This window comes from Nicotiana attenuata, chromosome 1 (genome assembly GCF_001879085.1).
Source record: "Nicotiana attenuata strain UT chromosome 1, NIATTr2, whole genome shotgun sequence".
Lineage (NCBI taxonomy): Eukaryota > Viridiplantae > Streptophyta > Magnoliopsida > Solanales > Solanaceae > Nicotiana > Nicotiana attenuata.
In genome coordinates, this window is record NC_031989.1 from 82,816,595 (window position 1) to 82,828,964 (window position 12,370).

General features: G+C 46.2%; 2 protein-coding genes across 2 annotated transcripts; both read left to right on the top strand.

Moving 5' to 3' along the window:
- Positions 3,356–4,515, top strand: LOC109237900. Its single transcript, XM_019404299.1, has 3 exons — positions 3,356–3,757; positions 3,848–3,969; positions 4,326–4,515. Exons 1-3 carry the CDS (start codon positions 3,356–3,358, stop codon positions 4,513–4,515), a joined length of 714 nt encoding a protein of 237 aa, XP_019259844.1.
- On the top strand, positions 10,515–11,029 carry LOC109237910 (RNA-directed DNA polymerase homolog). The gene is made up of 2 exons (XM_019404308.1): positions 10,515–10,926; positions 10,980–11,029. The coding sequence occupies exons 1-2, from the start codon at positions 10,515–10,517 to the stop codon at positions 11,027–11,029; spliced, it is 462 nt and encodes a 153-aa protein (XP_019259853.1).

A 12,370-nucleotide genomic window follows, 5' to 3' on the forward strand; every position in this document is an offset into this window, starting at 1 on the left:
TATCCACAGCAAAACCAGCAACAGTTGACATATCAGCCACCTCCTCAGCAATAAGATAACAACATAGTAGAGATCAGGTGTATGCTTCAACAACTCATTGGAACAAATGGTAAGATGCAGGAAAAGTTGGCAGTGCATGACTCAGCAATAAAGAACATTGAAACTCAATTGGGGCAGTTGTCTATGGCCTTAAACAAACGCCCCCAAGGAACATTGCCAGCAAACACGAACATTAACCCCAAGGAGCAAAATCTGAATCAGCTGATGGCAGTAAGTCTCCAGAATGGGAGAGATTTAGATAGAGAGCAGGAAGTTGCACAAGCCAGTAAAGAGACTATCCAGCCATTCCAGTTCCATTAGAGGTAGATGAACCAGCAGAACTTACTAAAGTGGTGGTTGAACAGGTTCAAGATGATAAGGGTAAAGCTAAAGAGAGTGAACAAGCTGTAGAACAGGTGATACCTCTTGTGCCACAGAACCTCGACGGAGAGAAGCCAACAAACAGTGCACAAAGGGTGATACTTGAAACATTCCCTCAGAGACTGGTAAAAAAAAGAAGGAAGATCAATACAGGAAATTCATGGAGATGCTACGTCAAATTCAGTTGAATATTCCTCTGATGGATGCCTTGAGGGAGATTCCAGGCTATGGAAAGATGATGAAGAACCTAATGTCACGAAAGTTTGATTTTCAGGACCTATCCATAGTAACTCCGACTAAGACATGCAGTGCAGTAGTGACAAGACCCATGGCTCAAAAGATGTCTGACCCAGGTAGCTTTACTATTCCATGAACTATTGGGAGTTATGCCTTTCCAAAGGCATTATGTGACTTAGGAGCCAGCATAAACTTGATGTCGCTGGCCAATATATACCAAACTGGACATTGGTAGAGCTAGACCGACTTTGATGCTTTTGCAACTGGCTGACCGCACGGTAAAAAGGCCGACAGGGATTCTTGATGATGTATTGGTACAAGTGGGGAAGTTTGTGTTCCCTACAGACTTTGTTATTCTGGATTGCCAGGTGTATGAGGAGATACCTATCATTTTAGGGAGGCCATTCTTAGCCACTGGGAGAGCACTGATCGATTGTGAAACTAGGGAATTAAAAATGTGATTGAACGATGAAGAAGTCATATTCAACGTTCAGCAATCCATGAGGATACCTAGTGAATATGCTAATTGCTCCCTAGTGGAGGCAGTGGATGTGATCCTGCACGAAGATTATGTGACTCTGACTTCTAAAGATCCATTAGAGGCTTGCTTGACAAATTTAGAGTAGATGGATGGTGAGGGTTGGCTGAGTGGGTCATGGCACTCGAAGGCCAAGGATTCTGGAGGAGGGAACCTCAGTTCGAGTCCCTTGAATTAGAAAAAAAGGGCTACACCTCCGACAAAACCATCAGTAGAGGAACCACCCAAACTAGAGCTGAAACCGCTCCCAGCTCACCTCAGGTACGTTTTCTTAGGGCCTGATTCTACTTTGCCTATTATTATATCATCCGATGTGCTAGATGTGCAGGTAGAGCAGCTCCTACATGTACTGCAAGAATGTAAGGTTCCCATTGGTTGGACCATGGCAGACATAAAGGGTATCAACCCAGCCTTTTGTATGAACAAGATTCTCTTGGAAGAAGGGCACAAACCTTCCAGAGAACATCAACGAAGGCTGAACCCGAATATGAAAGAGGTGGTGAAGAAGGAAGTGATCAAATGGTAAGATGAGGGTATCATCTTCCCCGTCTCCGACAGCAATTGGGTTAGCCCTGTTCAATGTGTGCCGAAAAAAGGGGGAATGACGGTCGTACAAAATGAGAATAATGAGTTGATCTCGACTCGTATATTCATGGGATGGCAGATTTGCATGGATTACTAGAAATTGAACACAGCCACCCAGAAGGACCACTTCCCCTGCCATTCATTGACCAAATGTTGGACAGGCTGGCCGGGCGATCTCACTTTTGTTTCTTGGATGGATATTCAGGGTACAATCAGATCTCAATAGCCCCCGTAGATAGAGAGAAAACATCATTTACTTGTCTGTATGGCATCTTTGCCTTTCGAAGAATACCTTTTTGGGCTTTGCAAAGCACCGGCGACATTTCAACGGTACATGTTAGCCATTTTCACAAACATGGCGGAGAACATTGTGGGGGATACATCCGAGGATTGTCTTCACAACTTAAGAAGAGTGCTCAGAAGATGTGTGGATACAAATTTAGTGCTGAACTGGGAAAAGTGCCATTTTATGGTACAAGAAGGGATAGTCCTGGGGCATCGAGTGTCCAGTAAGGGAATCGATGTTGACCATGCTAAGGTTGACGTGATTGAGAAGCTGCCACCACCTACTTCAGTTAAGGTGGTGAGAAGTTTCCTTGGGCACGCCGGGTTCTACAGGCGATTCATAAAAGATTTCTCTAAGATTGCTAACCGTTTATGCAAACTCCTTGAAAAGGATCACCCCTTTGTGTTTTCTAATGATTGCAGGTTGGCATTTGAGGAGTTGAAGAAGAGATTGGTGACTGCACCCATCATTGTTACACCCAACTGGGAGCAACCGTTTGAGCTCATGTGCGACGCAAGTGAATATGCTATACGAGCAGTCTTGGGGCAGCGAAAAGATAAACTGACGCACTCGATTTACTATGCAAGCAGAACGCTAAGCGGTGCACAACTCAATTACACCGTGACAGAAAAGGAGATGTTGGCTGCCATTTTTGCATTCGACAAATTCAGGTCACACTTGATTGGCTCGAAAGTTATTGTTTATATTGACCATGCAACAATTAGGTACCTGATAGAAAAGAAGGATTCAAAGCCACGCTTGATTCGCTGGGTTCTTCTGTTAATCTGGAGATACGTGATAGAAAAGGGATAGAGAACCAAGTAGCTGACCACCTCTCAAGGTTTGAAGGAGCTGAAAAGAAGGTAGAGGTTGAGGATATAACAGAGACATTCCCGGATGAACAGTTACTAGCAATGACAATGGAGGAGACACCGTGGTATGCTGATATTGCTAATTATTTAGCAAGTGGTATTGTACCTTATGAACTCTCCTCAATTCAAAAGAAAAAGTTCTTTCGTGATTGTCGGTCTTATTATTGGGATGAACCTCTTTTGTTTAAAATATGTGTAGATAACATGATCCGGCGGTGTATCCCCGAGAAAGATCAACATTCTGTTTTGCAGGCTTGCCATGCTTCACCATATGGTGGACACTTTGGAGGAATTTGGACAGTAGCTAAGGTGTTGGAGTTGGGCTTGTATTGGCCAACTCTGTTCAAGGATGCCCATGATTGGGTCAAAAGTTTTGATGTATGCCAAAGGACAGGCAACATATCTTGCAGACACGAGATGCCAATGACCACAATTCAAGAGGTGGAGGTTTTTGACATGTGGGGGATCGACTTCATAGGGCCATTTGTCAGCTCGTACGGTAACAAGTACATATTAGTAGCAGTTGACTACATCTCCAAGTGGCTCGAAACACTGGCTCTACCGCCCAAAGATGCGAAAGGGGTAACAGGCTTTCTAAAGAAGAACATTTTCACATGTTTTGGCACCCCGAGAGCTATACTCAGTGATGGCGGAACCCATTTCTACAATAGAGCATTCGCACGGCTGTTGGAAAAGTATGAAGTTCATCATAAAGTGACCACCCAGTACCACCCACAGTCGAGCGGGCAAGTTGAAGTGTCCAACAGGGAGATTAAAAATGTCCTTGCAAACACAGTGAATGCAACAAGGACTGATTGGGCAAAGAAGCTGGATGATGCATTGTGGGCGTACCGCACAACCTTCAAAAACCCAATTGTTATGTCACCGTACAAGTTGGTGTTTGGAAAGGCATGCCACCTTCCGGTTGAACACAAACATAAAGCACTTTGGGCACTGCGGCAGTTGAACTTGGACATGGAGACAGCAGGCACTAACAGAGTCACTGGGTTACATGAGCTAGAGGAATTCAGGTTCCATGCATTCGAGAGTGCTAGATTATACAAAGAACGGATGAAACTATTGCATGACAAGCACATCATGGACTGAAACATCAAATCTGGAGAGCTAGTGTTGTTATACAACTCCAGATTGAGAGTATTTCCGGGTAAGATGAAGTCCCGATGGTCAGGACCCTTCAGAGTGGTGCAAATGTTCCCAAGTGGAGCTGTTGAGATTGAATCAGAAGATGGGACGAATAAGTTCACAGTGAATGGGCAAAGGTTGAAACATTACCTTGGAATGTCTGAGTAACCACCCATAGTTCACACAACTCACACCCTCACTGATAGGCGATTCTCTGTTTGACAGGTAAAATGCATCCATATAGGAATAGACGCAACACAGGGTCCTCCACTAGCGGACCGGGCAGCTCTTTAAGAGCTAGGGGTCAAGCTAGTACGACACAGTTTGAGCGCACTAGGTTTGTCTCCAAACTGGAGCAGGAAATGGCTGGTCTCCACACTTCTGTCACGGACATGGGCACCCGAGTTGATACTCTGGCCACTCAACAGGCCTAGTCGGAGAAAAAGATTATGGGATGGCTTCGATCGCTAGGCCGAGCATGTCACCTCGATCCTAGCACTGTCTCTAATCAGGATTGAGCTTCAGGGAAGTCCCCTTACCCTACTCAGCTTTCTATTTGTTGACATGGGGACATGCCAAACTTTTAAGTGTGGGGTGGGGGGTGGTTGTTGTTGTATCAAGATTGTATAACTGTGTATGATGTTGCTTTCTTTCTTTTTGATTGTTTGGTATCGTAGGTTCATGTAGTTAACTTCGACTGGGCCCGAAGACGGACACCTTTCGACAGGTCTCTTGAGGGACATTAGTCGAACAAAAAAAAAGAGAATATAAGGACTCTTCCTAGTGACGGATATTTGAGACAGTTTCTTGAGGGAAGTTAGTCTAGAGAAAATACCTAAAAGATTTATTTTTTATTTATTTTTAGGTAGTGTAGTAACTCCCCCTTGGTTTTTCTTTGGGCCACGTGTCTTTTCCAAGGGTTTAGCTTGAACCGTGTGACGACCCAAAGGGTCATCACCTGCATTCCTACTCCCTCTGTACTTTTGAGGCCCTGGAAACCACATTTGGGGTTGCCTCGAGTTGTGTGCGCAGTCCGGGCGCGTAGCCGGAAAAGTTTAAATATGAAATTTGTGAGAAAAATTGTTAAATCTTGGTATTTAATTTATTAAGTTTGACTTCGGTCAACGTCTTGGGCAAACGGACCCGGGCCCATGATTTGACGGTCCCGGAGGGTCCGTAGGAAAATATGGGACTTGGGTATATGCCCGGAATCAAATTTCGAGGTCCCAAGCCCGAGAAATGAATTTTTGTGCGAAATTGTTTTCTGAAAATAAATAAGGAAATTTGAAATGAAATGTGATTAAAAGACTGTGGTATCGGGCTCGCATTTTGGTTCCGATGCCCGGTACAACTCTTATATACGGCCTAAGTACTTTCTATAAAGTTTGGTTGAATTTGGACGTCGTTTGACGTGTTTTGGACTAAAAACTCGAAACTTGATGTTTCATGAAAATTGGAAGGTAATCCTGGGTCTTGAGGGCTAATTTGATGATAATGATGTTGTTTGGGCGATTTGATCGCACGGATGAGTCCGTAGGATGTTTTTGAGTTTATATGTATGTTCGGTTTCGAGCCCCGAGGGCTCGGGTCAGTTTCGAGTAGGTCCCGGGAGGTCTTAGGCTAGAAATATCAGATGGTTGCAGGTTCAGGTGTTGCAGGCCCCCAGCGCGGCCGCGGTCATTTCCGCGCGGTCCGCGCTGGAAGCCGCGCAGCCACGGTGCATTTCTGCGCCGTCCGCGTGGCTAGGTTCAGAGGGCCAGTGAATTCCAGTTCGACCAGCGCGGCCGCGTGCCACATCAGAGCGGTCCGCGCTGGGAGATTCAGAGAGTGGGATTTGGGTTCATTCCGCCAGCGCGGGCGTGCTCCAAAACAGTGCGGTCCGCGCTGGGTAGGTTCAGAGAGTGGTTTCCCCACTCTTCCTCAGCGTGGCCGCGGAGCATTTTAGTGCGGTCTGTGCCGGGTCTTCAGTACAGTATATAAAGTCGGGATTTTCAGTCACTTTTTCACTTTTTCAAAACCCAAAACATAAGAGGTGATTTGCCAAACGATTCTACTTCTTCAAAACGATTGGTAAGTGATTTCTAATTGATTTTCTAAACTCCTTATCATCCTTAAACATAATTTCAACTTCAAAACAAAGATTTTAATGGGAAATTGGTAATTTAGGGTAGAACCTAGGTTTTCTAAAATTGGGTGTTTTTGACCTCAATGCGAGGTCTGATTCCAAAATAACTTACATATTTGAGTTCATGGGGGAATGGGTAATCGGGTTTTGGTCTGAACCTCAGGTTTTAACCATGTGGGCCCGGGGGCATCTTTGACCTTTTGGGGTAAACTGATGAAAAAGCTATAGTTAATCATTCGATTTGATTTGTTAGCACATATTGATATCATGAAGTCCTTATTGCAAAGATTTGGTTGAGTTGGAGCCGAATTCGAGAGGGAAAGCGATTGTGAAGGATTGTATTGGCCGGGGAAATTGAGGTAAGTGTTTGGTTTAACCCTAGCTTGAGGGAATAGGAGTCGAGTCTTGTTTGCTAATTGCTAAATGATCGAATACGATGTATAGGCATGGTGATGAGTTCCTATACATTGGGGTCTAGCATGACCGTGAGTCCTTATATGTGGATTGTTTGGATATTGTTATGCCTTCCATGCTTAATTGATGGCTTCTATGCGTTGTAAACACCTTGTAAAAGATATTGTGATTGTGGAACTTCGTGGAGAATTGGCTCGGTCTGAAATACAAATGGTGAGAGCATATGAAATGAGAAATGACTTGGAGCTTGACACGAGTGCTAATGAGAACTAGGATATGAAAACGAAAGAAAAGGAGAAATAACGATTTACTCTTGCATGGTTGCTATTTTGTTGTTTGTGTACCCTTGTTGGTATTTCCTTCCAAATACTTATTTACTCCCTTGCCCTTTATTTGTGACTGTTGCTTGGGCAAGGTTGAGAGGTATACATTACGGATCGGGTTGAGCGCCGCAACAATGTTATATGAGGATCGGGTTGCACGCCGCAACAGTGAAAATTGTGGATCGGGTTGCTCGCCTCAACAGTGAAAATTGTGGATCGGGTTGCACGCCGCAACAGTGATAATTATGGATCGGGTTGCACGCTGCAGCAGTGATAGTTGTGGATCGGGTTGCACGCCGCAACAGTGTTGAAATATAATAGGGTCGGGTTGCGCGCCGCAACAGTTAGGATACAAATGTGCTTTGTGTTGGTATTAGTTTCTTGATCGTCGAAAATTGTAAATTGCACTTGGATTGATCACTTGGGATTTACTGTTAATATTGTTATCTCACCACAGCATGTTTCCCCTCCCATACTATTAGTTGTCTTGAACTCCGATTTCTGCTGTATATTTATAATTGCACAGGTTTATGTGAGGTCCAGTCTAGCCTCGTCACTACTTCGCCGGGGTTAGGCTAGGCACTTACCAGCACATGGGGTCGGTTGTGCAGATGCTACACTCTGTGCATGTTTGCACAGGTCCAGGTATTGAGCAGCAGCAGCAGCATTAGTACGGGGGCGAACCTTCAGTCCAGAGAGACACGAGGTAGCTTGCAGGCGTCCGCAGGCCCGGCGTCTCCCTTCTATCTTATGTTTGGTTGTCATCTTATTGTACCTGAGATAAACAGATTTGTTCTTTCAGACTTTGTATGTAGTACTCCTTAGATGTTCGTGAGTATGTGACTCCAGTCCCGGGGTAGAGACGTATGTTGGAATTTCTATATTTTATTCAGTTATATAATTTAAGTCTTCCGCTAATGATTTTAATTCTGTCACCTTTATTTAATACCGTTAATTGTTAAAAAGGAACATGTGTTTAATGAATTTCTTAATTAAGTTGGTTTGCCTAGCTCCTATTAGTAGGCGCCATCACGACCCTCGAGGGTGGGAAATCCGGGTCGTGACAAGTTGGTATCAGAGCTCTAGGTTACATAGGTCTCACAACTCACAGACAAGCTTAGTAGAGTCTGCGGCATCGGTACGGAGACGTCTGTACTTATCCCCTAGAGGCTGCCAAGTTAGGAAAAATCTCTCCTTTGTTCTTTCTTGTCGTGCAGTTTGGTTTCTCAATGCTAATTGAACTTTTACTCTGTTTCCTCACAGAATGGCGAGAACATGCGCTTCCTCATCTTCAGACCAGCAGTCCGAGCCCCAGGCAGCTCCCGCTAGGGGCAAAGGACAAGGCCGTGCTAGAGGCCGAGGTAGGGGCAGAGCTCAGCCCCGAGCAGCAGCACCAGCGGCGGAGCCTCAGGTTGGTTTTGACGAGGAGGTTCCGGCCCCAGTCCCAGCAGTGCTAGTGGGCCCAGCTCAGGTCCCAGAGGGGTTTATAGCCACCCCAGTTCTTCAGGACGCTTTGATCAGATTGGTAGGCTTTGTGGAGAGCGTCACTAGAGCGGGTTTGCTTCCAGTAGCACCAACCACTTCCCAGGCTGGAGGAGGAGTTCAGACTCCTGCTGGACGTACTCCGGAGCAAGTAGCTCCCCAGGCTCAGGTTCCAGTGGTTCAGCTAGCTGTGGCAGCTCAGCTGGGTATTGTGACTCAGACCGGCGATGGAGCGGCTATGTCCGCAGATGCTTTGTGGAGACTGGATAGGTTCACCAAGCTCTTCACCACCATATTCAGCGGTGCTTCGTCAGAGGACCCCCAGGATTTCTTATATAGCTGCCACGAGGTTCTTCGGAACATGGGCATTGTGGAGTCCATTGGAGTTGATTTTGCTGCGTTCCGTTTATCTGGGTCCGCCAAGACTTGGTGGAGGGATTTCTGTTTAGCCAGACCAGCAAGGTCGCCGTCTTTGACTTGGGATCAATTTTCAGAGTTGTTTCTGGAGAAGTTTCTTCCCGTTACTCAGAGGGATGCTTATCGGAGGCAGTTTGAGCGCCTCCAGCAAGGGTCTATGACGGTCACTCAGTATGAGACCCGGTTTTTTCGATCTAGCTTGCCATGCTCTTGTCATACTCCCCACTGAGAGGGAGAGGGTGAGGAGATTTATTGATGGTTTGATTCAGCCGATTCGTCTCCAGATGGCTAGGGAGACTGGTAGTGAGATCAGATTTCAGGAGGCGGCCAATGTGGCCCGCCGAGTTGAGATGGTTCTGGCACAGGGGGGTAGCCATAGAGCAGACAAGAGACCCCGTCACTCAGGTCGTTTCAGTGGTGTCTCATCTGGAGGCAGGGATTCTTATGATAGGGGTCAGCCCTCCAGGCCTTTCTAGTCAGCCCTCCAGGTTTCTCAGGGTGCCCCAAGTGATCGTGGTTACCGTGGGAATTATTCTGATCAGTAGTCCCTCAGCGTACCGTCAGCTCCCATCAGCGCACCGCCACTTCAGAGTTTCCGTGGAGGTCATTCAGGTCGCCAGGGCCAGCCACAACATTCAGAGGGGTGTTGTGAGTGTGGTGAGTATGGTCACATCAGGAGAGCTTGCCCGAGATTGAGGGGTACTCAGTCGCAGCAGCAGGGTCCCCGTCCTATGATTCAGGCACCGGATGCTCCACAGCCAGCTAGAGGTGGAGGTAGAGGCCATAGAGGTGGAGCTCAGACCGCCAGGGGCGGAGGTCAGCTAGCAGCAGATCAACCTGGGGATACAGTTCAGGGTGGTGGGGCCCAGCCCCGTTGCTATGCACTCTAGGCTAGGCCCGAGGCAGAGGCCTCAGATGCGGTGATCACAGGTACGGTTCTGGTTTGTGATCCAGATGCTTCAATACTATTTGGTCCAGGATCTACGTATTTATATGTTTCGCCTTATTTCGCACCATGCTTGGTCATGCCTAGTGATGCTTTGGGTATTCATGTATATGTGTCTACACCGGTGGGTAACTCTATCGTGGTCGACCGAGTCCATCGTTCGTGTGTTGTAGTAATTGGGGGTCTTGAGACCCGTGTAGACTTGTTGCTCTTAGATATGGTTGACTTTGATATCATTCTGGGTATGGATTGGTTATTACCCTATCACGCTATCTTGGACTGCCATGCCAAGACCGTGACTTTAGCCTTACCGGGTATGCCTCGCTTAGAGTGGAGAGGGACTCCAGGTCATTCTACCCGTAGTGTCATATCGTACGTGAAGGCTCGACGTACGGTCGAGAAGGGGTGTCTGACCTATTTGGCCTATGTTCGTGATTCCAGTGTTGAGGTCCCTCCCATAGATTCTGTGCCTTTGTCCGGGAGTTTCCCGATGTTTTTCCTTCGGACCTGCTGGGTATGCCACCCGATAGAGATATCGATTTCTGTATTGATTTGGCTCCAGGCACCCAGCCCATTTCTATTCCGCCATATCGTATGGCCCCGCCGGAGCTGAAGGAGTTAAAGGACCAATTGCAGGATCTGTTAGATAAGGGTTTCATTAGACCCAGTGTTTCGCCTTGGGGCGCGCCAGTGATATTCGTCAAGAAGAAGGATGGGTCGATGCAGATGTGTATAGATTACCGGCAATTGAACAAGTTAACAATTAAGAATAAGTATCCACTGCCGAGGATTGATGATTTGTTCGACCAGCTTCAGGGTGCAAGGGTATTTTCTAAGATTGACTTGAGATCTGGCTACCACCAGTTGAGGATTAGGGCATCTGATGTCCCTAAGACAGCTTTCCGTACTCGGTACGGGCATTACGAGTTCTTGGTCATGTCGCTTGGGTTGACCAATGCCCCGGCAGCATTCATGGAGTTGATGAACCGAGTGTTCAGGCCATATTTGGACATGTTCGTGATAGTCTTTATTGATGATATTTTGGTGTACTCCCGCGGCCAGGAGGAACACGAGCAGCACCTTAGAGTGGTTCTTCAGACTCTGAGGGGTAGTCAGTTATACGCCAAGTTCTCCAAGTGTGAGTTATGGCTGAGTTCAGTAGCATTTCTGGGTCACGTTGTATCAGCTCAGGGTATTCAAGTAGACCCGAAGAAGATAAAGGCAGTCAAGAACTGGCCTAGACCAGCATCAGCGTCGGAGATTCGGAGTTTCTTGGGGTTAGCAGGCTACTACTGTCGGTTTGTGGAGGGGTTTTCATCTATTGCAGCCCCGATGACCAGATTGACCCAAAAGGGTGCCCAGTGAATTCTAGTTCGACCAGCGCGGCCGCGTGCCATATCAGCGTGGTCCGCACTGGGAGATTCAGAAGAGTGGGATTTGGGTTCATTCCTCCAGCGCGGTCGCGCTCCAAAACAGTGCGGTCCACGCTGGGTAGGTTCAGAGAGTGGTTTCCCCACTCTTCCTCAGCGCGGCCGCAGAGCATTTTTGTGCGGTCCGCGCCGGGTCTTCAGTACAGTATATAAAGTCGGGATTTTCAGTCACTTTTTCACTTTTTCAAAACCCAAAACATAAGAGGCGATTTTCCAAACGATTCTACTTCTTCAAAATGATTGGTAAGTGATTTCTAACTGATTTTCTAAACTCCTTAACATCCTTGATATAATTTCAACTTCAAAAGAAAGATTTTAATGGGGAAATTGGGTATTTAGGGTAGAACCTAGGTTTTTAAAAATTGGGGGTTTTGGACCTCAATTCGAGTTCCGATTCCAGAATAACTTACATATTTGAGTTCATGGGGGAATGTGTAATCGGGTTTTGGTTCGAACCTTGGGTTTTAACCATGTGGGCCCGGGGGCATTTTTGACCTTTTGGGGTAAACTGATGAAAAAGCTATAGTTAATCATTGGATTTGATTTGTTTAGCACATATTGATATCATGAAGTTCTTATTGCATAGATTTGGTTGAGTTGGAGCCAAATTCGAGAGGGAAAGCGATTGTGGAGGATTGTATTGGCTGGGGAAGTTGAGGTAAGTGTTTGGTTTAACCCTAGCTTGAGGGAATAGGAGTCGAGTCTTGTTTGGTAATTGCTAAATGATCGAGTACGATGTATAGGCATGGTGACGAGTTCCTATACATTAGGGTCTAGCATGACCGTGAGTCCTTATATGTGGATTTTTTGGATATTGTTATGCCTTCCATGCTTAATTGATGGCTTCTATGCATTGTAAACACCTTATGAAAGATATTGTGATTGTGGAACTTCGTGGAGCATTGGCTCGGTCTGAAATACAAATGGTGAGAGCATATGAAATGAGAAATGACTTGGAGCTTGACACGAGTGCTAATGAGAACTAGGATATGAAAATGAAAGAAAAAGAGAAATAACGATTTACTCTTGCATGGTTGCTATTAGGTTGTTTGTGTACCCTTGTTCGGATTTCCTACCAAATACTTATTTACTCCCTTGCCCTTTATTTGTGACCGTTGCTTGGGCAAGGTTGAGAGGTATACATTACGGATC